We start from the raw sequence: 26,907 nt of genomic DNA, 5'->3' as shown, positions 1-26,907 counted from the left end.
TTTGCGCTACTGTCATACCGAAAACCTGGATCAAGCAAGCCCAAAATCACCTGGGTTTGGGTTCGTCATGGTGGCAGTCGCAAGTGAAGCTGTCCGCGTTGGGCTTGCCCGGTCCGTGCCGAATCCAATCAAAGCCGAATACGACGTCGTCCGAAACTGCGCAGGAATCGTCGAGGCCTGAGACGTTGTAAATGTTGCAAGGATTGACGTGGCCTCCTGAGAGCTTGTTGTAGAGTTATGTAACGCCAGAGTCGCAGAAGAGGTGGGCTTCGTATCGCTCCATGCATCGTCCCCGACGACTCGAGCCCAGTTGATGTTGCCGAGTGGATTCTGGTACCCAATTCCGCGAGTTACGATCCAGTAGAACAGCATGATGACAATCAAGATCCTGGTCCCGAACAACAGAACATGTGGTGAGCGATCGATAGTATGCGCGCGAGCCAAAGAGCATTCACCATTCGACAATTACGAAAGGAGTCCAGAAACTGCGAAAGGTAGACGTCAGGGTCGGGTTTAGTTAATCTTTGTCGGTTGGTCCGAGACAGGAGAAGGAGCATGGAGCAAGAATGAAGAACCTACTGTTCAGTCGCGATACGGTCTTTCTGATCCTGCAAAAGTTCTGCTCGACTCTCGACATATCCCGAAGTATCGTCACTCGGGACAGAGTACGGAATCTCGGTGTTTGCCAATTCCTTCTCTTGCTGAGTTTGAGCTTTGTGAACCGTTCCACGACGCTGAGCTTCAAGATCTTGCAGTTCGTCCGTGTCCGTGGACGCATCGGAAAGCTCGGCGTATTTGTGCGATTTGCGATCATGCGACAGCTCGTACGATTTCGTCGTCGATCGGGTTTTGGACTTTGATTTCGGTTTGCCATGTTTGACGTTTGAGCGACCTTGTCTGTGACTTGCCGATGGAAGATGCTGGGATGGTAAAGGTTCTATTTAGCGTGATCAAAAACTCAGTCTTCACGTCGGATATTGAGGAAGAGAGCGTACAAGAAGGGAAGTGAACATTTCACCGAAACCTTTGTTCGTGCTGTGATCAGCAGGAGCTGAGACGAGAGGCAAAGCGGTGGAAGTTTGTCGAACTTGATTCTCTCGCACGTCGATCTCTTGCAAAGCAGTACGATCGAGCTCGGTGAATGGATTCTCGACGATCCATTTCTCGACATACGTCTCGACCTAGGATGGGAATCTCGCCTTCACTTTGAATGACCTTCAACTGTACGAGAGACGAGAAGAACTCACGTTGTCGCTTGATGGTCCTTTCGTCTGACGGACGTTAGTCTTGACCCTCTTCACTTCCGCAAGTGTCTTCGTTCTATCCCATTCTGGATGATCTCCTTCAATCCTCTGCAACAATCGCGATTCAGAGATCCCTTCTTTCGCAGCTTGGGTTTCTTCCTTTGCTCGGTCCTCGACGAAATCGAGAATCTTAGCAAAGCTCGAGTTGAGGGTACCGTGGTCCCGCATCAATTTCCTGGACTCGTTCGTCATTGTCGGAAGGTCCTGGCGAATCTTGTTGTATGTGACATCGTGTAAGCAAACTTGTTGATAGACAGCGATAATTTCGGTTTTCGCTTGCGACAATCGTTTCTTCATCTTGATCATTATCTTGTGTTCTCTCGTTGAACCGAGCTCGACTGATTCTGCAGATGTTCGGCCCGCGTTTTGCGATTGCGAACGGATCCCAGTCAGACGTTCTCGTTCGCCTGCGATCGTTTCCAGCAGATCAAACATGTCATCGATCCTTTCTTGCGTCGAATCGAGCTAATCGAGTTGCAGCGGATGAAGAGCACGACTCCGAGATCAGTTCACGCTCGGACTGATAAGGTGGGAAAAGGAGGGACAAAGCTCATACATCGCTTCTCAATGCGGTGATCTCGTCACGAGGAGGTGCACTTTGTGACTTGTGAGCTGTCGATGCGATATTCGACGGTTGGTAGGGGATGACCCGACTCGAGGAAGCCGAGACTGGTCGATGCTTGAGCAACGGTCGATTCTGACAAAAGCAAGACGCGTTGGCTTGTTGCACGACCATTACAGTATGAACAAGAGGAAGGGACTTGCATCGTGACCAGGTTCGTCTTCCTCTTGAGACGATTCTTGACCCGCGACTCCATTCCTCCCTCTCATCGAAATCTCTTCCTTTTCTGTATCCTTGTTCTGAACCTCCTGATCGTTTCCGAAAAAGTCTTTCTCGACCACCTCGACCACGTGTTTCCCAGTCTTTCCAAACTTTTCAACCTGGGTAGCGATCTGTGCTCCATCCCTTCCGAACCGTTCAATCTCTTCAAACGCATCAGTGACCGTGTGTGCGATATCTTGATGAGTGATTGATCGGTGTGAAATTTGAGACCCTGGTCGAGATGGGGCGGCTGGACGAGTTGGATCTTTTCTACGAGAAGAACGACGTTGACGGTTACGATCCGACATCTTCCGTTTTCAGTCACTAGTCGGGTCGAACAAGGAGACCGAGCCCTCGATGGGGATAACAAGACGTTGTAGCTGAGTAGAAGATGAGGAGGAGAAATGGCACGAGCCGAAAAAAAAACGGACGAACCCCCCGTTCTTGCTTTCGCACGCTCCCCTCCACTAGTATTCCGCGGCGAGCGCACAGTTTCCAAGCGAACAAGTCACATGCATTATTTCGGCTTGTGAGTATCGAACAGATCCTCCCTGATCGAACCAGCTTTCTCGTCGAAAGAATTACAATATTTCATTCGCGATTGTACATCTTCGAATTACGTTGTCTTGTTTCATCATCTTCCCTTGATTCTCCTAAACTCGAGAAAAGCACGTTTCTCGATCCACCCCAATCCTCCAAGTTTCTTGAACCTTCCAGTCGTCGCGACGACGTCTTCGAGATTTTGCCCGTTCTCGGTTCCTTCGAGGCTTTTGGGACTCTCTGTAGGGTGCAATCGACGAATCGAAAAGGAATGGATCGTGAGAGTCGATAGAACCGAGAAGAGGTGAGGAAGCGGTCCGAGGAAAGGAGAGTGAGCCGGAATCGGATGGGTCAGAGAGGGAGTGAAACGCGTAGGTTGACAATATCTGCGAAATGTACGAGTTGTAGAATCACAGCTGAAGCGTGGGAACAGATAACGAGAGAGCTCACTTGAAGGTCAGAACGAAGATTCTTGATCCTGGCGCGACACGAAGACTAGTTGGCGAGAGAGACGGAAATTTGAGCAAGGCTCGATTGTTGGACGTTGTGCACTACGGTTGTAATCAAGTTGATATCAATTCACGTAAGTCCGGTCGGAAGAAGAAGAGGCATGGATGCTCACCTCTGGAAAGACGACGACGGGACCTCGAGCGTTCTTGATCGCGACTTCAAGAGTCTCTCCAGAGGCAGATGCTACTGATCGCTCTGGGATTCTGCCATTGGTCCAGAGCGCCCTGATGAGTGAGACGCGCTTCCATCCGGTAACCTTGTCGCTCGAGTCGATTACGGGTAGAAGGAAAGTGACATTGTGCCTGTAGCACGATGACTCGTGAGTGACGCGCATGTTTTCTGATTTCGCTTGTAGTCACTTGCCTGAATGCTAGGTAGAACAGATCGAGGTAAGACGACGAGTTGGCAACGATCACGTCGCCCTGTTTGGGTTCGAAAGCGGCTTGCGGGGGTGAGCGCCTGTTTTTTTTAACACACTGGTCAGGTTTCTATGCCGAGATAATGCTCACAACGCCAAGAGAGAGTAAGAGCCTCACCCGGTTTTGCGCAGGAGGATCGTCTCGACCGGGATCGAGAAGATGCCAAAGACGACGAGGATTAGGCGACAAATGGACGCATTGCACGCTCTCGCGATCGGACGATAGACCGGAGGATATATACTCTGTTCGTTCAGGTGGAATATTCATGAGCAGTATGCGGGCAAAGAAGCAAAAGCAGTAGGGCGAGACGGACCAAGAGCGAGAGGACCCCCTCGACAAGTATAGTCTGAGCGAGCACGAGCAAGACGAGGAGCAGAGTTCGCACAGCGCCGACTGTGGTCGTCAAGGGTAGCGTTACGAACCGAGCTATTGGCGGGAGCGTAGTCGTAGCAGGCGAGAGCGGGTACAGGAACGGCGCCACTCCCGTCGAAGGATCCTACACAGGAGGTCAGGTCCTAGCCCTATACGCCGAGCTTTGAGCAGTACTGACCCTCCACTTGGAATACTTTTCCATCTCGCAGCGAAATCACCGGCAGAGGAGGACGAGGAGATTAACCTTCAACATCGCAGCGCTTCTCTCGCTCAACCGCCTCTCGGCTTGACTTTAGACTCTCCTCGCACGCGGCCACCACGCCTGAGCAATACCTCGACCTCAACTCGTTAACAACCGCGAAACTCGAAAGTCGCATTCATCGGCTTGTTTTCGCGTTTCATCTCTCGCCCGTCTCATCTCGGCCGCCTCAGCTCCTCCATCTCGCAGGCTCGACCACGATGGCAGGTGGTTCAGCAGCAGCGGCCTTGCTCGCAGCGGCATTGCCGAAACCTTCTGGCGACGGAAACCAGAACCAGCGCGGCAGAGGCGCAACTACCGCAAGACAGAACCTGCGTGGAGGACTCGGCAGGGCGAGTCGCAACAGCAGAGGCACGGGCGTACACGACGACGACATTGGCATGAACGATGCTGCGACTGAAGGCACCGCCCAGGCAGGCAGGAAGGGCAGACAGGCCAGATCCGGTCCTATGGGCCAACGCGTACGCTACCTCCTCTTAATCATGAGACAGCATTTACAGAGAGACTGACGAGAACCAAGTTCGCGCGCAAAATGGTAGCCGGCAAGAGGGCGCAACATCCCAGGCAACCTCTCGGACCGCATCTCGGGACGCGCACCTGCCGGCTCGTCCAGCGCTGCTTCCAAGGCGAAAGCGACTGATCCTCCCGCATCCTCGACGATCGATACCCTCCGACTGTTCCTCCTCAACCGCTACTCTCAACCCGACCGCATGCTCAACATGGAAAACATGGCAGACGACCCCATCCTCAAGGAGCACAAGCTCCTCGCACCCGGCCAGCCTGGCGCACCGAGTAACATGGCAGGAGCGATCTGGAAACTTTCAAAAGAAATGTTCCCCGACGTTCGTCTCCTTCTGTCACTCTTCTGCCCGTTCCGCACGGAAGATTCTGACCCTCGAGCTCTGCCCCCCGCCAGGTGGTATCCCTGTCACTCGCAAACAACGACTTGACCTCACTGTTACCTCTATCACCGCACCTTCTCACCAGTTCGCTACCCAATATCGAGAACGTGTCTTTCGCGCAGAATCGTCTCGCACATTTCGGCGCGCTCGACCCCTTCTCGCCGCTGATCGGTCGTCGCAAGGAGAAGAAACCAAAAGGGTGGAGCAAACTGAAGGAACTCGTCATGAAGGGAAACCCCATGTGTCACTCGACTGGCAACGAGGAAGTCTACCAACGGTGCGCTCGCTTTTTCGAATCGACTTTTAGAGAGTGCGGCGCTCTGATGCAAGATTCTTTGCACGACAATTGTGCAGAGAGATGGCACGGAGGTTCGCAACGCTGAGAACTCTCGATCAAATGCCACTCGACCCTTCGATCGCGTTCCAGGCTAGTGCGGCTAGGGACGCAGGCATCTCAGACACTCCCGGCTTGAGCTCAAAGGCCAGGAGCGAAAAAGCCAAAGCGCGCGAAGTGGTCGTGTTCCCGTTGCAGATCAAGGACGGGTTTTTCGAAAGCGACGGCGCGCGAGATTTCGTAGGCGGGTTCTTGGCCAAGTACGTTTTCTCGCTCTTTTGGCTTTGCGTACCTACATACTCCCGCTCAACACAATTTCCAACCCCCAGATTCTTCGCTGCATTCGACTCGGATCGACCATCACTCCTCCCCGCTTACGCTCCGATCTGTTCCTTCTCTTTCCATGCCGATACTGCACACCCTGTCCGAGCGAGGTCGAAAAAGATTGGCATCAACGGAGACAAGCGATTCCCGCATCAGCACAAGCTCGACTGGAAGCAGTACTTGACCAGCGAAGGATCGCGCAATTTGATGAGAGTTAGACAAGAAGGTTGGGCTGGAATCGCTTTCTCCAGTCATCGTTTGATCAGACTCAACTGATACTTTTTTTTTTCCTTTGTGATCCAGCGAAGCGAGTGGCGACCCTACAAGTCTCGCCAGAGAGTGTCATCTCTTCAATCATGGCACTGCCAAAAACGGAGCATCCGTTGTCGGATCCTGCCAAGTTCGTCTGGGACAGTTGGACGATGCCCAACCTCCTCGCACCGCCTGCACCTGGACAAGAAGGAGAGACTGTCATCTATGCTGCTGTGCATGGTGAATTCACTGAATGTGAGTCTTGGAGGAAAAGGTATGCAATCTGTGCCGAGGAGATTTCCTAACGAATTGGTCTTCCTCTTAGTTCCGAGCAAGGGCATCCGTTCCTTCTCTCGCACTTTCATCCTCGCTCCGGCACCTCCAACCTCGGCCGCAGCGATCGCCGGCTGGCCCTGCATCATCCTCTCTGATCTCTTTACCATTCGGGGGTACTCGAACCTCGATTTCTCGAAACCGCGACCTCCGCCTCAACCCAAAGTTCCGAAACCGCTCGCCGTCACGAGTGCAAGCGGTGACATTCCTCCTGTCGTCAACCCTGCGCAACCAGCCGAGGAACGAGCTGAAGGAATCGTTCGTTCTTCTGTCTTCGTTCCGCTTTCCTCGCTTGGGTTGGCTAAACATCGATCTGGTTCCTTTCGTGCTTTGCAGACTGATCAGCAACAGAGCTTGATTCACCAGCTTCAATCCGTGACGAACTTGACGTACCCTTATGCCCATTTATGCATGTCACAAAACGGATGGGATCCCAACGTTGCCTTGAACCAATTCAAATCGCTCTTCACGGCTGGACAGATTCCCGCAGAAGGTTTCATCGAGGGCCGTATGCCTGTCGCTTGAGCCTGCAACCAGAGGAAGCTTTGACCTAGTTTATGCACCAACCCTCCCTTTTTTTTTCATTCGTATATTACCCCCCTCGTTCTTTTACACTCTGCATGCAAATCCTCGTTCACCTTACAACTTTCTGTATCGCGAAAGCTTGCTCAGAGCGGACTTGCCGCGGTTATGCACGCTCGGATCTCTTCAGCATACGCCCTTCTTTTCTGTTTGGCTCTGGATCTTCCTCGCGCTTGAAGCCTCGTGATCACTTGGATTTCAAACCCGACATGGCGAGCTTGCATCCGACAAACAGCGATAGTCTTCACGTCCTCCCACGACCCCCTGCGCCGCCTTTTGCTGGAGGCGGGAGTGTGCCCGTACCCCCAGTATCGACTCCGAATGCAGTCGACGAGGTTACCGTTGACAATCTCTTGCGCGAAGTAATGCTCTCTCGATCGATTCCTCGCTCTCGCATGCGAGTGAGAAATTACCTACTCGAAAAAGCTTGCTGACCACTCTCGATGTTTTTACGATACCAGGCCAACGACTGCAGCAAGACGGTTTCAACCATCTCGACTCAACTGTTCACACTCGAAGCGTTACGTAACGAAGTGATCGGATTGGGACTCGCATGTCCATTCTCAAAACTCGAGGCTCTTGCCGGGTTGACCACTTTGACTGGACGCCTCATCTTGTCTCTCTCGACTCCACTCGCAACGATCACGAATCGATTCGAAACGTTGTCGACTCTGGTCGAAAGGAAACAAGTCGCAGCGTTGCCGAGTGAACTTGGACGAATTCGAGAACAAGTGGAAACGCTCAAACTCGAAGTGAAACAAAACGTTGACAAAGTCAGGAAAGCGGCGATGGAAGAGTTTGATGCGAGAGACAGTACGAGGAGGAGGTTGGAAGATCGAGTTCGAGCGGAGAACGGTGGGATCTCGCAAGACCAGATTGAAAGGACTTGTCAAGGCGCGATGAACGGGGTTGGCATGCGAGTCGATTTGATTGAGGTATGCTTTCTTCTTCGTATCGTTTTCTTCAGTGACGAAAAGACGGGCCCCTGACAAGCTTGCCTGCCGTGCGAACTTGGGGTTTGACAGCTCAACAGTTATTCAGGCCGAGTTTGTGTCGAAAACCCGTTCACTGCGCTCGTTCAGCTGATCGACGATGCAGCAAACGAGCATCGCAAACAGCGTGAAAGTGAAGCAGTGAGAATGCTATCTTTTCGTTACGCTCAGCAGCATTAGTCGCCGGATCTAATCTGTTACTTTTGGGCTCGTTGGGCTAGCTCTCGCGACAAGCGACTCGTACTTCGCTAGCGACTACTTTGGTTGGCTCTACCAGCGACTACGGCAAGCTCGAGTTGGGAGAAGATGGAGACGGACAAGAGCGCCAACCTTTGTCCGGTGATCTGGCAGCTCGCGAGGCAGGCACGAATGCTTCTGAGAAGCTGTCGCTTTGGCACAAGCTACGCCTACGCTGGCGAGACTACCTCGTGAGTGCTTACGACACATCTAGACAGTGGCCACTTGGCTTGACTTTGCGTTTTTTCACAGGTCCGTATATTCCTCTGTCTCGTAACTCTCGGAATCATAGTGGGAGTCACCGTCTGTGAGATAATCTCTTCATTCACTTGTACCACCCAAGAGATATATTGACAGAGCATGGCGGCCAGTCGAGAGCCTTCATCAGTCGGACGAAGCCGAAGAGGTCGAAGCGTCAATGAGCTCGAGATGGGACCCTGCAGCGACTCCTGAAGCTCGAGTCTTATAAGTCGTCGTCGCTACGTTACTGTTCTGTCCAAGCTGTAGTCTTTTTTGGTCGTTTGCCGTTTCAGGCGGGTCCGAGCACTTTAAGTTTGTGACCTTCGCAAAACCGCGTTGGCAATTGAATATTCTTTCTTACAGTACTTGTCTTCTCGCCCCGCTAAGCCAAGTTTACATTAAATTGCAACTACCTTCTTGACCGCGTGGACAAGCTGCTCCCATGTGCGATTACTTGCCTCTCGAACTTTGACTGAATGCGGTACCCCGTACATTGCTCTTTAGTCTTTACAATACTGTACGTGGCAAGCGCGGAAATGAAGGTCGCGGAACTTTCGCCGTTGTCAACCGCCGCTAGCCAGTTTGAAATGTCAGCGATTATCGCTTACAAAAAGCGATCGAGGATATTGTACTGTAAACCCTGCTGAAATTATTCGAACTAAAAGGTTCGCGCACCCGAGAGCCGCGACCCGCGATATCCGCGACACAGCGTTCGCCTCTCGCTTGCCAGCGACTCATTGGCAGTTTGTGACCTCGCAACCAGCAGCTCGAGGGCAGCGAGAACGACCGCGACATCTCTCTCGACTCCGTTTGAGACCCGCCGCGCCTCTGCCGCTCCGCGCGACTGTCGCCGGATCCGAGTATCCTCACTCTCGCCCTGATCGCGCTGCCGCCCTTCCTCGACAGCTCGAGGACCAAATAGCCGAACATTGCACTGTCAGCACTCGCCGCGTCTCGAGAAGTGAGTGTAAGTGAGCCCCAATTGACTCCGCGCGAGTGCTGCACTAGCGCCGTTCTCGCTCGCGATTCAACTCGATCGAGCTGATCCGAGCGTGCACGGATCCAACGAGTCTACATGCTGACCTCGCTGAATGCTGCAGGCACATTCGTCTGACTGCGCGACTGCGCGACCGCTCCACCTGCCAGTCCCCTCGCTTCCGACCCTCGCGCGGGCGAGCCGTTGCAGCCCGCTTGTCTGTGATCTGTGATCGCCTCGACGCGATCTCATGTCTCCGACGGTCGCACAGTACCCTTCCAGTCACGTTCACGCCGGCGGAAGCTCCCTCGACGGGTTGCTCAACAAGGTCTCGATTGGAGTCGGAGGCAGCGGAGTGCAGGCGGCAGTGAACGGCTGGCAAGACTACCGAGGGAAAGCTCCTGCACTGCAATCGGGCGAGCGGTCGACCGCACCGAACGCCGCGTCGCAATCAATCGCCTCGACCTCCACAGGATACGGCATGTCGGCTTCGCCAGGCGGCCAGTCCGTTTTATCGACCGGTTCATCGCCAATTCCGCCGCACCGATCTCAATCTCAATGGCAACCCGACTTTCCGCCCCCGCTCGCGCCGAGGAACTGGACCGTGTTGAAGGAAGTCGGAGATGGATCGTTTGGAACGGTCTGGCTGGCAGATTGGCATTCGACCCTGAACGTACCACCAGGGACGCAGCCGCCAGGGCCATCGAGTCGGCCCGAGTACAAAGGGAAGCAGCTCGTCGCGATCAAGCGCATGAAGAAAGCATTTGATGGAGGCTGGGACGAATGTATGAAGCTGAAGGAGCTCAAGGTGCGCAAGCCCGTCTAAACCCTGTACTTGTCTTGTGCAGGCATTCTGATGCCCTGTTTCCCCTCCGGCTATTTAGTCTCTCCGACAAATACCCATGCATCCGAATATCATCCCTCTCTACGATGCATTTCTCCTGCCAACCACGCGCGAACTCTACTTTGTTTTCGAATGCATGGAGGGCAACTTGTATCAATTGACCAAGTCACGGAAAGGGCGACCGCTCGCTTCCGGCCTCGTTGCTTCGATCTTTTATCAAATCCTGAGCGGCCTCGACCATATTCACTCTTACGGCTATTTTCATCGCGACATGAAACCAGAGAACCTGCTCATCACGACGACCGGTCTCGCTGACTACCCAGCATCGTCCCTCTTTGCTCCCGCACACACCCCACCCGAGAAGGACGTTGTCGTCGTGCTCAAACTCGCCGATTTTGGTCTCGCTCGCGAAATCGCCTCCAAGCCGCCATATACCGAGTATGTATCGACGCGATGGTACCGCGCCCCGGAAGTGCTGCTGCGATCGCGGGACTACTCGGTACCGGTCGACATGTGGGCGTTGGGCACGATCCTGGTCGAAGTCTTGACGCTCAAGCCGCTATTCCCGGGCGATAGCGAGGTGGATCAGGTGTACAAGATATGTGAGGTGCTCGGTGACCCGAGTGTCGAGTACGGGCACGATGACCGGGGGCGAGTGAACGGAGGAGGTAACTGGGTGCGAGGGATCAAAATGGCACGAGATGTCGGCTTTGCTTTCCCCAAGGTGCGTCCGGATCATGTATGCGAAACGATACGGTTTTCTTCGACGACTTATGTTGCATGGTTAACCAGATCGCGCCACGGAATTTCGCAAATCTGTTCGATCACAACGTTGTGCCCACGCAGCTGATCGATTGCATCCAGGACCTTCTACGCTACGAGCCAGATGCGCGTTTGACGACACGGCAGTGCCTCGAGCATGCCTACTTCCGAGAAGTTGCGTACCGTTTCGCGCCGTATTCTCCCGAACAATTGCGGCAGCGCCAGCAAATACAGTCGAATGCGAGCTATCAAAGCAACGGATCAAGCCTCAGCGTCAACACGACTGGGCTCACTTCGATCGGCAACCCTTCGCAAGCGTCGCCTCGCAGCATACCTCCCTCGCATTCTCATAGCGTTGGCCCGCAACCTCAATTCAACAGCTCGCGACCAACCGATCAGTATGCGCCGAATCAGGCTGGGCCGAGTATGCAGCGGAGTTACTCGATCAGCTCGACACTGTCCGGCGCATCGGGCTTCTCCTCGGCGTACCCAGTCCAGGTCATGCCTCCATCGGCGTCAGGCCGGTCGCAGCAAACGTTTCCAGAAGGCGTCTCGGACTCTCGCTCGATCCATTCGTTCTCCTCACAATCACCAAATCCGATGTGGGCAAGCGGCGAGAACGGGTGGGTCGGGAACGAGCCTTCAAATGCGTCGATGCGGATACCTTCATTCGGAGGATCCGGTCGGCGACCGTCCATCGCACCTTCGATCGCTGCCTCCACCTTCTACGACGGGTCCATCTTTGAGGGCATTGCGCCCACTCGCGCGTCGAGTGTCATGTCGTTCCCGGTCAGCTACGGCAACGGGGACGCAGCATTGGTCTACCAAACGATGGATTCGCCCCAGCTCAACCGGGTCGATAGCGTCGCGAGTGTCAACCTTCCCAGCGCTGTGCCGTCCTCGTCGACAAACCCGCCTCGTATCGAGCCGACCCTATCTTCGTCCGTATCGGTCAAATCGGGCAAATGGGGTCTCTTTGGCGGCGACAAAACGTCGTCCTCGTCGACTCCTACCTTCCCACAGTCTCCTTCGCTCCACGCATCCACATCGCACAGTCTCAACCCGCTCAAGCGGTCGCCTTCAAACAATTCAATCGCAGCGTCCTCTGCTCAGCAGCCCACATCTCTCGGGGCTGCCTCGCTCGACCCGAAAAAGGCCAAAAAGGAAGCGGAACGACTTGCGAAAGAACAAGAAAAGGCGAACCGACTCGCCAAAGAGCAGGCAGCGCGAGAGCGGGCTCGAGCAGTCATGAAGAAGAAGAGTCAGCTGCAGGAAGCGGCGGACCCGTTGCACAACTTTTCGAACCATGCTCGCGGGGGTCCAGGCGCCGCAGCGGGAGGTGCAGTACCAGTCGACAAAGGCAAAGGTCGAGCCGTGATGAGCGACCGGATGGTGCAGCAGAGAATGCCTCAAATTATCGAAGACACGAGCAAGCTGTATTTGTCGCCGGCTTCGGCCCGAGCGGCAACGGAGCAGACAGGTGGAACAACCGGCGGGCACAGCGGGGACTACTCGGCACTGTTGTCGGCGCGGTTCAAGGCTCGAAGGCTGGACGACGACGACGACGTGCATTCGATCTCGTCGACCGATACCGGCCAATCCTCCCAATTTGCGGGACCCTCTGGACTGTTCGCAACTCGGGGCAGACCGTTCTCGATTTCGAGCAAAGCGACGTCCTCCTCAGATCCCGAACGTCGAAGTCGCCATGAGCTTGCCGAAATCGACTTGCACCTGAGTCGGGCCGGCTCGGTCGCATCACTCCCGCTGTCGTCGCGCAACCACTACGCTTCGCGCCACGCCCCTTCGACTGGACATTCGTCCCTCGACAGTACCCTAATTAACAATATGCAAGGTCTAGCTACGGGATCGACCACGGACCTTTCGTGGAACGGTGCACCCAATGCTCGTCCCGATTCGGTCACGCGATCACGACTCGCAAGTCCCGCACAGCACGAACAGCGGTACAGCCCGTACCAAGTGCCGACGTCGCCCACTCACGCACGTACACCCGGTCCGACGCTCGCCCCGATCCAGTTCGACCCAAACGCACAGTACGCCGCCGCTGGTCACGCGCGACTACGCAACGGACTCTCGCCAAGCAACCATCCGGCCATGACGAGCTCGGCATCGATCGCATCGTATCACTCGACGCCGAGCGTACTGCCTAGCTACTTTCAAAAAGGCGACAATTCGTCTCGACAGCTACCGTACCTGCCTTCTATGGACCAGGAGCCTCAGAGCCCAGGCTTCGGCTCGACGTTCCCTTACCCGTCGTCTGCGGCTGCGACTCCTTCTCCGATCAATTCGGCTTCTCCCGAAGCTCACCGTTGATACAAGCCCGAATCTTGCGCTGTCACTGACTTATCGTCGCATTCTCTCTATCCCTTTCCCTACTACTCCAACCCATTCCTGTTAATGGCGCGTGACGCCTATTCGTTCTAGCATTTCATCAAGTATCGTGTGATTTCGTTGTCGTTTTCGTTATTTTCCTTCTTTCTCTATTTGCCTCTTCACTTTTTGTTGGTGTTTATGGCCCTTCGGTCACGGGTCAGTACCTGTACTGCCTACAACTTTGATCACTCTTGATCCTGGTGTTGAGAGATGTCACCCCTTTCGCTGCCGTTGCGTCTGACCCGGCTCTTTCTCAGCGAGCTTAGACGATGCGCCTGATTTATGCATCTCCGTCACTCACGCTTCCTAGCTTCCGGCACGAAGCAGTCTTGTCGACGGTCGACCTCGCTCGTCCTGCTCTCGCCTTGTTGATTATTCTCTTCACAGGACCGATCCTCGACCAGGAAGAATTCCTCACGAGGCTGCAACTTTGAGGCCCTCTCTAGCGTGCGTCGCATACGACGATATGAGGGACAGGACAGAAGAGTGATATGGCAACAAGCGACCGACACAACCGTGAGTCCGCAGAAAGAGACAGAAGGGAAGCAAGAGGGTCGCGTATGTCTATCGCATCGCCTGAGATGCAGCAGTTTTCGAAGAGCTTATCAATCCTTCGATCCCCGGTAAGTCCTTCTGCAAAACAATAGACTGTTAGCTTGCACACCTTTCGGAGTTTCTGGAAGGATGAGGGGAGGGTGAAGGAAGGAGCGAGAATACTTACAACTCCTTGAGCCCATTCCTTGTTCAGCGCCGAAAGTTCGAGGAAATGAGTCGTGGCCGCACTCCAAACGACCCAAGATGCTTGCGGATCCCAAAACGCCCTCTGTCTCCAAGCGTTCCTGATCTGCGAGACCGAAGTGTCGTAGGGCAAGATTCGATCTATCGCGACGACAACGGACGAGGCTCATGAGTCATAAGCAGCTATGAATGCAGGAGAAGGATAGTTACCTGAAGTGTCCCTTGACTTTTTGAGTGCTTCGATCACCTCGATCGTGTCGCCGACGACACTTAATAGATCGAACCTGCTCAGTTTGACGCCTTCGAACCCTCGAACTGCCGAGCGCAACAATCCTCCGTGCTCGTTGAGCAGGTACAACCTCAAGTAGTCCCAATGCGAGCGCAACAATCGATCGATGAGACTGGTCTCGAGTGCCGTAGGATGCACCGGAGGGGGAAGATCGGGCGAAATGACGATTTGCGCTTCCTACACACGGGTCCAGTTCACGAGTGGTCAAGCGAGACTCGGGGGATTTCTTTCGTGCTTCGAAAGCGGGAGAATGAGACTGACCTTGGAGTCTCGAAAGGCAGGGTATCGCACACAGAGTTGGAGGTACGTCATGAGGGCATGATGCCACAACGAGTAGTCGTCGTACTGTTGGAACCCTGCCGTGTCGATAGGTGCAATTACTGGCCCTTGACTGAATAGGTGCACAGAGTCCCAATCTGTCGAAGCAAAGGAGGGTCAATGAGGATGAAACACCTTTCGGCAAAGAGCTGCTCACATTGACCGAAAAGCGATCTCGTCGATTCATCTCGCGCCAAGATTGTGCGACAAACCTCTGCTCCGCGTGCATGCAGATCAATCGGACTGAGACTCGAGTAGTTCCTCATGTCTACTCGTTCGCAAAGGTCAGCGTCCAAGCAATATCCTGGAGAGGCTGCTGGCCTGGACGACACTTACGATCAGCTTCAATCGAGCCTTTCGCGCGTTCTTCTTGCAAATCGGGTCGACCGGGAGACATGAGCCAGTGTGAAAGCAAATCTGCTTGAACGGGCGAGATGACAAGCTGTCCGGACCATGCTGCAGGATCTCGTGGTGCCGAAGTAAGATGAGGTGACGGGACGCGGGAGAGAGCTGCGTCCAGGCGCTAGCAGTCAGGGAATGGGACAGATCAGCAAAGCAGTTTTGTTCCTTGAATGAACGCAAGATTTGAGAACTGACTGCGATATCAGCTTGAGCTTCGTTGTAAGCCTCGTGATATCGATTAATGACCGATCGAATCGCCTGCGCGAGTAGACGAGTCTCTACTTAGAGACATAGGAACGCTCGAGAGAAAGCAAGATAGCAAACTCACGACTCCTGCGACCGGGCCCTGCTGATCTCCATTGACGTGTAGCTCGCGTACCGCTTCTTCCATACCTTTTTCGCTCTCGAACTTCCTTCCAAGACCGCCTTGCTCCTCCCACATCCTCACGATAGCGTCCGCTCCTTTCTCTCCTTCGTTGTCCAATTTTCGTGCGCGTTTCCACCTGCGCAATCGGCTCTCCCAGGTCTCTCCGGTCGAATCGTTCGCCGATACGGTCGAGTCGAGGTTCAAGAACTCGCGAATCCTTCTCTGATGTGTCGGAGTACGCCCATCTGACCCCGCAGAGTTGGCGGGATTTGAAGGTTCGCTCAATGCGGTCACGAGTTGAGACATGTTCCATCGACGTTCGTCCATCCAATCAAACAGCGTCTCGAGCTGATCCGCGTTCGATTGCGACTCGAGTTTCGAAAATGTCGGGAGGGCGGGCAGGGACCTCGTACGGCGTCGTTTCAGCTTTTGTTTCTCGTTCGGCAAGGCACAGTCCAGTCGCGAAGGAGAGTACGAAGGCGTCGAGTCCATTGGGGTCGGGAGGGTCGGGTGCGGCGGAACAGAGCGAGGGCTGGTCGCTTGCGAGAGGACAAGCGGACGAGGCGAGTCGTCAGGAGGGTACAAAACTGGTTGACGCATGGTCGATGCAGCGTGAGATGGATACTGGGGTACATTCGGAGCACTCTGATGTTGATGGGCGTGCCATCTCGGGCGATCTGGTGCCGGTTTCGATTGATGCCGGTCGTAAGGATGGAACCTCGACGCCGAAATGGGCGGGAATGCGTGAGGCTGAGCGGGAGCCGGATAGGTCGGTTGCGGCGTCGTGTGCTGCGATGCGTGGTGCAACGGCACAGGTTGAATAGGTGTCGCTGGTGTCGAAGGATTCGGCAGCGGCAGTTGAGTGAGCGCGTTGAGTTGCTCCTGCAGCCATCCGTCGAGTTCGGTATGGTTGATTTCGGCAGCAGGGGTCGCCCACTGCAGTGCAGCAAGCGCCTGTACCGGGTCGAATGGAGAACTTGCGGTCGAGAGCGGCTCGGGCGACAAAGTCGGATTCACGTTCATCGCGGGCGCATGCGGTGCAGCTGCGGCGACGTGCTGGTTCTGACTGAGCAGGAACGCAGCGAGCTGCGCCTGACTCGCGACATCCAGCTCCATCCGTCGTATCTTCGAAAGCCGCTATTGATCACAGAAAGAGCAGCATTGGCCAGCGAAGCGAGAACAATCATCGAAGAGCGACTGCGGATGGTGCCATCGCGACATCGCGACGGGTCCGCGCCTTCTCACCGTCCCGCGCTACTGTAAAGCATTTTCTACTCTCAGAATTCCGATACTTGACTCGCGTACAGTTTCTTTCTGACCATCAAAGTTGTCGCACATAGCGGCGGCGGATTAACAGCTTTGCTCTCGCTTACTGACTTTTCCGCGGAGATTAAGCTTTGTGACTAACACAGGCATCAGATGGCTTCCTGCACACTGTGACTTCGATCGAAGACAGGAGCGGATGCAATCGCCGGGTTGCTGAGGCGTGCGACCGGGAGCTTGAGCGATCCGAAGATAGTAGTGAGGCGAGCTGCAAGCCAAATTTGGGTGAAAGAGCTGATGCCTTGTTACGTCCGATCAGCCGAGGTCGATCTGCGGGGGCGATCGGAGATCAGCGGCGCGCGAGCAAGAAGGGAGAACAGGAGGTTCTTGCGCATCGCGTCGGCTGACCCGCTTCGATTCTTCGTCTCTCCCTATCCACATTTGACTCAGACATCTCGCAACCTGCGCTACATTACTCCGGAGCATCTACGCTACTCAAGGTCTGCGGGCAGCTGCCCGAGCTCGGGTCCGTTGCGCTCGCCGCGCCTTCATTCACGAGGTCTCGAGGGCTGCGCCATGTCGACAACGTCAATTAGCAACAGCGGAGACGGCCCGCTCTATCTTTCGATCGAGGCCGGAGTATCCGAGTATCACGCTTGCATTGTGGACGAGCGACTCGAGGTGATCTGGGTCGAGCACGTGACGATCGATGCGGAACTGCCAGAATACGGGTCCGATTCTTCCTCAGTGTTCTCGTCCCGTGCCTCCTGGGGGCTGATACGTATGTTTACAGTACTCGCGACGGGGTCTTCACTCTCGGTGACGGTGTCACAGTCCCTTCCGAGCTTCGGCTCGCCGCGCTCGACCTCCTTTTCGAGAAGCTAGCTCGCAATACCCGGGAGGATGGGCTTCTTCGCCGTGTTGTAGCTGTCAGCGGAGCCGCTCAAGTATGCTGCACCATTCTGAGATCTTTCTAGTCCTTGCATCGACGCCGCTACTGATGCGTATCTGGTTCCGCCTCCTTCGGTGACAGCCGCACGCCTTGCACTTTCTCCTGCCGCAGTTCTGGCACCTTCTTGCGTCTCTCGATCAGCAACCGGTCCACCGCTTCTCTCAAATCCTCACCGCGTCTTTGGGTTTTGCTCTTGCTATTCCGACGTCTTCTGCTGATTCTTCGGCGACTGCGCAAGTGGGTCAGCTCGAGCAGCATTTCGGTCGACTCGCTCAAGGCTCTAGCTTCGGCGAGGTACCTGGCTCCCACAAGGAGCTCAAAGGTAATGCTCAGCAGTCGCATGTTCGAGTCATGGAGGCAGGCCGTCGTTATTTTGCCGAAAAGACGGGCTCGAAGCCTCTCAGTTGGTACTCCGCTGCTCAACTGGTCAAGCTCCGACAGAAAGACGAGCTCGAGATTGAACGAGGGGAGATTGAAGTCGGCGCAGGGGTCTTTGGAAGAACCGCGAGAATCGTGCTCGAGGGAACCCTGTTCAGCTCGCTGATGCTCGGTTGGTGAGTCTTCCGGCTTGCTTGTTCGCCGAGACTTGCGCTCGCTCACTAGAGTTGTACTACGCTAGTCCGGCTCCCATCGATGCCTCCGATGCCTGTTCGACGAACTTGTTCAATCCCGAGGAGCAAGATTGGCAAGATGACATTCTCGATTTCGTCATGGGCGACATTGACCTGAGAGATGATCACAAGCGCGAGAAGGGAGGGTCCCGACTGCGAAAGATGCTCGGGCAGGTTCATGCGGGTGGAGCGGAACCAGCGAGTCTTCCGTCCCTTATTCCGCTTTTGCGCACTCATCGTTTAGAGCTTGTCAATAGCTTGGGACAATCTCGTCATATATGGTCGAGCGCTACGGCTTCTCTGCAGGCAGGCTCACCATTTTGACGTTTGTCGTCTCCGTCACTGAAGCAACTCTTTCGTTACGCAGATTGCCTTGTTGCCTCTTTCACAAGTGCTCCAGCAGCTGCATTCCTCTCCTTCCCACTCCAACATCTTGCCTCTTCCAAGGCTCACTCTGAGCAAGACGCCCTCGTTCACCTTAGTGGCGAAGGAACAGACCTGCTGCTCATGCCTGCGTCCGCCTATATCCCGCATCCTAATCGTCAGCTCTTCTCGAACCCTGCACAGTCGACCGGAAATGCTCAAGAAAAAGAAGCTCGATACGTCGTCATGCTCACGAGCCAATCGGCTGGATTAGCGAGAGCGCTCGCAAGGGATCTGTACTGCAACGGTTCTTGGGACGTGTTCAGTCGTCTGAGCGCAATGGTGCCGCATGGCGGAACACTCGGGTACGCGAAGTTTTGCTCTCGATTGGTCTGGCAGGCGGCCTCGCTTGACGGTCTTTTCTCGCGAGCAATAGCCTCGACAACAAGTACTTCACGCTCTTTTTCCCGCACGGGGACGCCTCGTTCGCGCGGGGTTTCCTACGCTTCGTCGACGGCGGCAGAGTCGCAGATTTTCCAGATCGCAAATGCAATCCTCGCTTGATTCTCGAATCGCAGTTTCTGTCTCTCCGTACCCGACTTTCACAAGCTTATGCGGCGCTCGGACGTTCCGAATCGTCTGCTTCGTCCTCGACGACAGCTCAACTCGCTAGCGTCAGCCCATACGACCCATTGGGGTTCCCGAAGCTCTCCAGCGCGTTCCTGCCGACTCGTATCGTCCTGACGGGCGGAGCCTCTGTCAATCCAGCCATGTCTTCAATCCTTTCGACCGTGTTCAACGCTCCGACCTATCTCTTGGCTGCGAGCAAACAGCAATGGAATGATGTCGAAGAAGACGATTCTGATGGGCTCGATGCTGGTAAACCAAAGATGAGCGTGAAGCGGACCAGTGCAGTGCTTGGCTCGGCATACAAAGCTGCTTGGGTATTTGCGAGCGTTAAGGGCCAAAAGCAACCATTCAACAACTTCCTCAAGTCCAAGCTTGAAATGCACAGCGATGCGGTCGGGCTTCAGCCACCTATCAAGTATCCTGACGAATGTTTCGAAGACTATCCGATCTCGTCTGTCAGCCACTTTGTGCCTCGTCGTTCACTTCACGCTCGCACCTCGTCAATGCACACAATTGGCTCGTCGACTCATTACAGCTTCTCTCGCAACTCGTCAATCTCTGGCTACTATTCTTCCACGACTTCTGCTTTCACTCCGCCTCCGTCCGCAGCTTCTCCACCGATGATCCACAAATCTTCGCAAGCGCTTTCAGCGTCTAGCGTCATGAAGCCCAAACAGCACATGTACAACCCAGACGACGACTTGCCACTTCCGCCGGCGGTCTTGAACTCCGACCTTCCGGGCTTGAACCTCATCGCCATCCCGGACGAGCACGAGTTCAAGTACTACTCCTCAAGCGAGCTTGGTCTTTCATTTTTATTGCCGTTCAGCCCGGAGACTCATCTTGAAGCCACGTTCCATAGTGATGCCGGAATATGTTCGCCTCGAACAACACGCTCTCAGAGGTCACATTTGAACATCAACTGCCATCTAACGATCCAGCTTGTATCTGCGCCTAATCCCAATCATCAGCATTTCTTTTTGGCATCTCTCCCATCGCATTCACCGCTTGTAGCCTCGCCTCTCGAAGAATCTCGATCAGCAAGGATCGCTCCTAATCAGCATAGCAATTTGTCCTGTTCACCGTTTCCAGATCCAATCCCGCTCAAAAAGTCTCGTGCTTGCCATTGTCGCGATCTCGTTCCTCTGTAATCAGGCCAAGCCAGTTTCCACGTGAGGGAAAACAGCATGAGCTTTCAGAAGATAAGTTAAGAAGATGTGAGCGAAAAACAGATGGTAAGGCATGTAAAGATGGAAGAATGAAACAATGAAACGATATCGATATGCATATGTGTGCTTGTATGTGTGTGCTGGTACGGTGACCGTCTAATCAAAGATCCCGCTCCTCCTCGTCATTGCTTCTAAAATTCCTCCGCCCACCGTCCCGTTGCTATCGATCGTGACCGGACCTTGACCTTCGGTAGTTGTGCCGAGGTTTGCTCCTGTACTCTTCCTTCTTAACATCTGTTGCAACCTGACCGGATCGCTTGACAAAGGTCTCTTGCGTTCTTCTTCTCGTTCCACTTCCCCATGATCCTCGGTACTACCGTGGGTGTTCGACGATGATGGTGACGATGTCAAAGTCGTCGTAGGTCCAGCCGATTGCGTCCTACTCCTCGACAACAACAACGTACTGACTCTGCGGTTCTGAATGCGTTCCTCGTCAAGTTGATCTCGTTCGACGTCTTGCCACCGTTGTTCGAACGTTTGATGTTGACTCGTTCGATGTTGACGACTCGTACGACCGAGAGTGGTCGTCGAACGTTCGAGTTTCTGAGGTGAAGGAGGAGTAGGCAACCGTTCTCGAGTCGGTCGAGTCGGAGAACCAGGAGAAGGCGGCATTCGAGTTGAATCGATCGAGGAAGATTTACTGTGACCGCTGCTGGAAGCGACTGGAGAAGATTTCGCTTCGAGGGTTTCGATCGCGGCCCTGACTCTCGAAGGATGTTGCAACGGAGGAAGAGTCGGGGACTCTGAAAACACGGGATTGAAGCCTAACGATTCAGTTCGAGTGACGACGACCGGTTTCGTCGTGATCGTTGGTTTAATCGGATCCGTCGGTTCGCCTACGATGGCGCGAGTAGGGTTCCCAGGAACGGAAGGGGCGACCGATTTGCGAAGTTCCTCAATCTCTTGTTGTCTCGTCTTGGGCTTCTGCACAAACTCTTTCAACCCTTGTCGACTCTCGGACCTTGACTTGCCGTTCGCGGTCGAGGCGAGGTACTGGTAATTGATCGGTTGAGTGGGGTCTGAAAAAATGAGCTTGTCGACGCCCTGGATCGAGAATGCCGATTCGGAAGCCCTCAGCGCTCCCGGTTGAAACTCGGGCATCGGAGAACCGACCACGTTCATGTGTCTTGCAGTCGAGAAATGGTACTGGTCTGAAGACGAAGGCGGGGACGAGATCGGAGGCGAAGTGAAGAACAGGGCCGGTGCGGTCTCGGGACTGAACGGAGTCGAACTGTTGGCTCTCGAAGGTCTCGAGATTTGCGGTGCAGCTTGAGATCGGAACGGAATGCGACCGGGAGGCGACGTGAACGGATCGGAAGGTCCAGAGAGTTTCGATCGAGACTGAGAATTGGGCACCGGAAGCGGTCCTCGAGCGTGATGGGTCGTCGGCGGCGAGTCGTAGCCAAAGAGAAGCTGGGGAGGAGGCGTCGCTCGAGGAGCTTCAGGAGGCGGGACTCGCAAGAGCGTCGACTGCGACTTCTTCGGAGAGATTTGAGAGCGAGGAGGCGCAGAAGGAAGGTTGACGGCGAAAGGTGCAGGAGCAAGCTCGGCCTCGGTCTGACGAGACGGAGGAGCTGCAGCACTAGGATCTCCGTTCAGGTAGCGCGTGGCGAGTCCTCCGTCTCCGACTCTCGATTCGCCCAGGTACGCATCAAGGTCGACCGCGTCGTGACGGTCGAGCTCCTCGTCCTCGTCCTCGTCCTCTAGCTCGGCATAGGCTCCCCCTCGAGGCTGAGGATTCGGTGAAGGGAATTGAGGCGAGTAGACGGACGGACTAGGGGCGACATCGTTCGGGCCGAGTCCGCCTGGCGAGAGTCGAGCCATGACCTTGTCGCTGATCCTGCTGCTGATCGAGCCGCTTTGCTTCTTGGCACGATACTTCTTCTTTGTCGTGGAACCCCCTCGCTCAGACCACCCGCGTGCAGCCGAGAGGTACTTGGAATCGTTGTCGTACTGTTCGTCGTCATCAATATCGCCGTTCATGACGCGCAGGGCCGAAGTCGTCGCTTGCGGTGTCGGATCGCTCGTACCCCATCCCCATCCTCGATCGCGAGCTCCCATTTGCGAAGCCGAGCGGCCCATTTGGTTCGCAGGAGGGTTGAACGGTTGGTCGAGAGACGCGTAGGAAACCGAAACGAACGGGACATGATTGAATGAATGGTTCGAGGATGAGTTCGACCTCGTACTATTGTTCCTCGCGAGGGGGTTCGCAGGGAGCCAACTCGCCCACTTCTTGTTCGGTCGTTGCTGTTTCTTCGGCGAAGCACTCTCGAGATCTCCCGCCCAGTCTTTGCCCAGCACGAGCCCGTCCTTCTCGTCGTCAATCGAGTCCCGCTTGTCGTCTACGACTTCGTCGCGTTCCGCGTTCGAGCGGTTCCGACCTCCGATTGACTTGTATGCGCCAGCGTCCCAGAACCCGGGTTGATCAGAAGGTCGAGTCGAAGGTTGCCCATCGCGACGAGGCTTTGCCCAGTACTTGCCATAGGACCAGGCCGCGAGCAGGAACAGAAGTACGCATGGGACGATGATGAATACGGGGAGGAGGTAGGCAACTTTGAACGAGGGAGGTGGCTCCGACGAGGAGGAGGCGGCGATCACGCCTGAAGGTTTCAAGGCGACCGAGGACGAGCTCGATATGAGAGACGAAGCTGCTGACGACAGACCAGCGGAAGAAGACGAGCTCATGCTGGGCGACGAGGATGAAGAAGAGGAGGACGAGGCAGAAGCACTCGAGCTACTCGAAGCCATGGTGGTCGAGCTGGAGGAAGAGCTCATCGCTGGAGTCGTCGTAGTTGTGGTTGTACTGGACGACATACTGGTGGTTGGCGCGGTCCACCACGGGTTCTGGGTCGTGGTCGTTGCGGCCCATGCCGGCGCAGGCTGACTAGTCGCTGCCGGTTGCGCCTCTCCAGCTGGGGTCCAGGGCGTATACAGCCCATTATCGTATGTCGCCATCGGCACGCGAATGGATCTGTACCAAAGCCGAGAGGGGAGACGTGAGCAAGTGTTCGGTCGAAACAGGAAGGCGAGCCGGGTTACGTACTCTGGGCTTACGGGCCAGGCAACGTTCTGTGTGGACTTGTACGTGGGCTTCTAAGCTTGGGGTGCGTTCACGGGAGGGTTGTTTGCGGTAGAAGAGAGGAGCCGATGGGCAAGAGGAAGAATCATCGATCATTCAACATCACTCAACATTTCCGCAGTTTTAACCTCTGATTAGGCAACAAACGACGGCAAGTCTTGAAATGACCCTATAGCCTCCAGCACAGGCTCCAGACGATTGAGAGCAATCGCTGCCCTTCTCGACGCCGAGTGTCGCTCCCGCAACTCCGCGGTCGGAGGCTCCGCCACAATCCTGAAGACGAACGCACTGGCCCTTTGGACCCTTTCCTTTAACCCCAGCATGCGCATACGTGCCCTCCACCAGGTGTACGGTGCTCCGACCAGACCGGACCCAGGAGTCGGTCCCTCCGGACAAGGACTCGTTCAAGGATCGTCTCGAGATTTACAAGACGGAAGCGCAGGCCCTTACCCGAGGACCCCTTCCCTTTCGACTTGGCCATGCTCAAGCGTCCCCTTGGCGAGGTATATGGTGGTGCGACGACTTCGGCTCGAACTGCACCCGACCCTTCAGGCAATCGGTTCGAGCGGGTTTGAAGAGGCGCTCCAGAAACGTCAGCTGGCTCATTTTAGGACTTACCTACAAGCTGATCGCCACGGCGCACAGAGCAACCGCCTAACTAGGCGCTTCCTGCTCTTTCGTCTTCTGCGTACACTCGTCGACCCCTCCCGAGAAGTCCGGCAGAGGGCCATGTCGAACGTCGTCAAGGCTGCAGCCGCGATAGCACCCAGGTCCGGCGGTTGCTCAGCGGCATAATCATTAGCTTGTAGGTGAGTCCTCACATGAGCCAGCCGATGCTCCCGGAGCGCCTCTTCAAACCCGCTCGAACCGATTGCGAGAGGCGAGCGAACGGGTGCCGTCCTTGCCGAAGTCGTCGCACCACCATACACTTCGCCGAGGGGACGCGTGTACATGGCGGAGTCGAGAAGGAAGGGGTCCTTCGGCAAGCAGAAAGGGCCGGTGCTTTCTCTTTCCAAGTCGCGGGATGATCCTTGGACGAATTCTTGTCGCGAGGGACCGGCGCCATGGCCAGGTCTTTCGTGTTCACGCTGTAGCTCTCGATTTCAGAATCGTCATAGAATGAAAACTCCGACGAGATGGCCTCAAGGCGAAGCGCTGGTAGCTAGCGAACAGAAAGAATCGAGCCGTCTCGGTTCGAAACCCGGAATGCTTGACATTATGACGGGTTGGTAGGCAGTTTCCCCTGAATTTCCACACGAGGCTTGCTATATCATCGGCACCTTACGCTTGTGCGGATCTCGGGATCATTCCGAAACTCTAGAGGCTGTTAACGCCTGAGCGGGGAGGAATGCAGCTGAGACCACTTCCAGATCCGTGGGAACGGGTAGTCAGCAAAGGCTCTGGAGAGGCGTACAGGCATGTGTCAAACGCTCGTACGGTGGACCAGCTTGAAACCGAAGCATTCGGTACTTCAGGACAAGAGCGAGCCAGACGGCATTTGCGCGAAGGCAGAGCAAGAAGCCAGAAGCAGGAGCAAGTTGAAGAGTCGTCAAGCAAGAGAGTAGCTTATGCATGCGCGCGCGAAGTCTTCTGTGTACTGTAGTCGAGAGAGTCGAAGGAACGCGCGACCAGATTCGTCACTGACTTGGTTCTCCACTACTCGTTTCTCTCCCGCACATACCAACATGGGATCGCGCCGTTACGATTCTCGAACGTGAGTTCCAAAGTTCACTGTCGACTTGGCTGTCCTTTCCGCATTGCGTTCGAGGCAAACGGTCGGGACGATGATGATGAGAACGCGCACGCTTACGCTCGTCACTCCTCCTCGTGCTGCCTCCTGTGCGCCTATTGACTCCCTTTGACAGAACAATCTTCTCGCCGGAGGGCCGACTGTACCAAGTCGAGTACGCCCTCGAATCGATCAGTGCGTCACCCTCCGCTCTCGTCTCGCGACGTCCAGTACTGATCCTGCGTCTCGAATCGCAATCCAGGTCATGCTGGAACAGTAGTAGGTATCCTCGCACCGGGTCCATCGGCACAACCGTTCCAGGCTTCGTCCGAAACGACCGATGCCATGGCGGTCGACCAGCCCTCGACCAGCAGCAGCACCACGACGCCTGCCGTATCGGAAGCGACACGGAAGAAGGAGGAGGAAGCGAAAGCCGAGCGCGAGCGCAAGTACCCGTTACCGCACAAGAAGGGAATTGTGTTGGCCGCCGAGAAGAAGGTGACGAGCAAGCTGCTCGAGAAGGAGAAAGGATCGAGCGAGAAGCTCTTCATGGTCAATGGGTACGCGAATCCGTCTCATCGCAGTACTTGCGATTTCTTCGCTCATGCTGCCCTCATTCAGAAACGTGATTGCGGGAGTTGCTGGATACAACGCCGATGCCAACTCGCTCGTGTCGTACGCTCGCAACGCTGCTCAAGTCAGTCTTGTCCCATTCTTTCGCGGCAATTAAGCCTGAACTCACGATTGTCCTGGTCAAATTCTCTCACCCAGTCGCACCTCGCAAGCTACAACGAGGACATGCCGGTGGAGCAGCTCGTCCAGAAAGTGTGCGATCTCAAGCAAGGGTACACCCAGTTTGGAGGACTGCGTCCATTCGGAGTCTCGTTCCTGTTTGCCGGACACGACCCGCACCACGAGTTGCAGCTGTACGCGTCGGACCCTTCGGGCAACTACTCGGGATGGAAAGCGACGTGCATTGGTGCAAACAACTCGACCGCACAGAGTTTGCTGCGACAGGACTACCGGGACGATGTCGGACTCGACGAAGCAGTCGGACTCGCGCTCAAAGTATTGAGCAAGACTATGGACTCGACCAGCCTCGATTCCGAGAAACGTATGTTTGCCGCTCTCATTATTTGCATATGACACAAAGTCGCTTACTATACTCCAAATCTCGACGCATAGTTGAACTCGCGACGTTGACGGTCGATGAGAAGACTGGCCTACCAATCGCCAAGATCTTCCGACCTCACGAGATTGATGCTGGTTCGTGGATGGATTTTCATTCTCCCCCAGCCCTCGACTCCGGTATTGACGATACTGCTTCTTGAACAGCGCTCGAGAAGGAGGGATTGGCGAAAAAATCGGAAGAGGAAACTGTCGCTGCTTCTTCGTGAAGACCTGCTCATGAAATGGGTCAAACGATGACATTGCCTTCTTTCATGCTGCTGGTCGTCTACTTTTGATGCAACTAAAGACAGCAAATGCAGTACACATCGCACGGAGCGAGGCCAGGACCTACTTTCGGAGAATATAGGATA

At 55.1% G+C, this 26,907-nt stretch overlaps 9 protein-coding genes across 9 annotated transcripts; 5 read left to right on the top strand and 4 right to left on the bottom strand.

Moving 5' to 3' along the window:
• Window positions 1-30: 30 nt before the first annotated feature.
• On the bottom strand, window positions 31-2,435 carry JCM15063_003214 (uncharacterized protein; the record flags this gene model as incomplete). Its single annotated transcript, XM_076675135.1, has 7 exons — window positions 31-388; window positions 456-485; window positions 580-937; window positions 1,019-1,181; window positions 1,248-1,769; window positions 1,861-2,024; window positions 2,078-2,435. The coding sequence occupies 7 exons, from the start codon at window positions 2,433-2,435 to the stop codon at window positions 31-33; spliced, it is 1,953 nt and encodes a 650-aa protein (XP_076537219.1).
• Window positions 2,436-2,761: 326 nt separating this feature from the next.
• On the bottom strand, window positions 2,762-4,170 carry LOA1 (lysophosphatidic acid acyltransferase LOA1; the record flags this gene model as incomplete). The annotated part of the gene is made up of 7 exons (XM_076675134.1): window positions 2,762-3,053; window positions 3,118-3,218; window positions 3,290-3,479; window positions 3,541-3,636; window positions 3,714-3,838; window positions 3,910-4,092; window positions 4,147-4,170. 7 exons carry the CDS (start codon window positions 4,168-4,170, stop codon window positions 2,762-2,764), a joined length of 1,011 nt encoding a protein of 336 aa, XP_076537218.1.
• A 257-nt stretch (window positions 4,171-4,427) lies between these two features.
• MEX67 (Mex67p) lies at window positions 4,428-6,897 on the top strand (the record flags this gene model as incomplete). The annotated part of the gene is made up of 8 exons (XM_076675133.1): window positions 4,428-4,688; window positions 4,767-5,069; window positions 5,144-5,406; window positions 5,484-5,723; window positions 5,793-6,013; window positions 6,091-6,294; window positions 6,365-6,630; window positions 6,709-6,897. 8 exons carry the CDS (start codon window positions 4,428-4,430, stop codon window positions 6,895-6,897), a joined length of 1,947 nt encoding a protein of 648 aa, XP_076537217.1.
• Window positions 6,898-7,163: 266 nt separating this feature from the next.
• JCM15063_003211 (uncharacterized protein) lies at window positions 7,164-8,652 on the top strand (the record flags this gene model as incomplete). Its single annotated transcript, XM_076675132.1, has 6 exons — window positions 7,164-7,316; window positions 7,416-7,889; window positions 7,980-8,087; window positions 8,168-8,374; window positions 8,436-8,490; window positions 8,555-8,652. 6 exons carry the CDS (start codon window positions 7,164-7,166, stop codon window positions 8,650-8,652), a joined length of 1,095 nt encoding a protein of 364 aa, XP_076537216.1.
• A 997-nt stretch (window positions 8,653-9,649) lies between these two features.
• On the top strand, window positions 9,650-13,336 carry JCM15063_003210 (uncharacterized protein; the record flags this gene model as incomplete). Its single annotated transcript, XM_076675131.1, has 3 exons — window positions 9,650-10,207; window positions 10,284-10,967; window positions 11,036-13,336. 3 exons carry the CDS (start codon window positions 9,650-9,652, stop codon window positions 13,334-13,336), a joined length of 3,543 nt encoding a protein of 1,180 aa, XP_076537215.1.
• A 624-nt stretch (window positions 13,337-13,960) lies between these two features.
• Window positions 13,961-16,626, bottom strand: JCM15063_003209 (uncharacterized protein; the record flags this gene model as incomplete). Its single annotated transcript, XM_076675130.1, has 8 exons — window positions 13,961-14,029; window positions 14,118-14,275; window positions 14,345-14,600; window positions 14,685-14,839; window positions 14,899-15,009; window positions 15,078-15,264; window positions 15,339-15,401; window positions 15,472-16,626. 8 exons carry the CDS (start codon window positions 16,624-16,626, stop codon window positions 13,961-13,963), a joined length of 2,154 nt encoding a protein of 717 aa, XP_076537214.1.
• Window positions 16,627-17,349: 723 nt separating this feature from the next.
• Window positions 17,350-20,244, top strand: XKS1 (xylulokinase; the record flags this gene model as incomplete). Its single annotated transcript, XM_076675129.1, has 8 exons — window positions 17,350-17,504; window positions 17,567-17,720; window positions 17,807-18,279; window positions 18,345-18,510; window positions 18,594-18,642; window positions 18,704-19,064; window positions 19,136-20,124; window positions 20,192-20,244. 8 exons carry the CDS (start codon window positions 17,350-17,352, stop codon window positions 20,242-20,244), a joined length of 2,400 nt encoding a protein of 799 aa, XP_076537213.1.
• Window positions 20,245-20,654: 410 nt separating this feature from the next.
• On the bottom strand, window positions 20,655-23,513 carry JCM15063_003207 (uncharacterized protein; the record flags this gene model as incomplete). Its single annotated transcript, XM_076675128.1, has 1 exon — window positions 20,655-23,513. One exon carries the CDS (start codon window positions 23,511-23,513, stop codon window positions 20,655-20,657), a length of 2,859 nt encoding a protein of 952 aa, XP_076537212.1.
• A 1,809-nt stretch (window positions 23,514-25,322) lies between these two features.
• PRE9 (proteasome core particle subunit alpha 3) lies at window positions 25,323-26,763 on the top strand (the record flags this gene model as incomplete). The annotated part of the gene is made up of 7 exons (XM_076675127.1): window positions 25,323-25,351; window positions 25,503-25,561; window positions 25,629-25,926; window positions 25,988-26,063; window positions 26,138-26,480; window positions 26,552-26,632; window positions 26,702-26,763. The coding sequence occupies 7 exons, from the start codon at window positions 25,323-25,325 to the stop codon at window positions 26,761-26,763; spliced, it is 948 nt and encodes a 315-aa protein (XP_076537211.1).
• Window positions 26,764-26,907: the final 144 nt, after the last annotated feature.

The sequence above is a fragment of the Sporobolomyces koalae genome, assembly GCF_050403365.1.
Source record: "Sporobolomyces koalae JCM15063 DNA, S_koalae_JCM15063T_v1_ctg1, whole genome shotgun sequence".
Taxonomy (NCBI): domain Eukaryota; kingdom Fungi; phylum Basidiomycota; class Microbotryomycetes; order Sporidiobolales; family Sporidiobolaceae; genus Sporobolomyces; species Sporobolomyces koalae.
The sequence above is the reverse complement of the archived record's forward strand: the minus strand, read 5'-3'. Positions and strand labels throughout refer to the sequence as shown.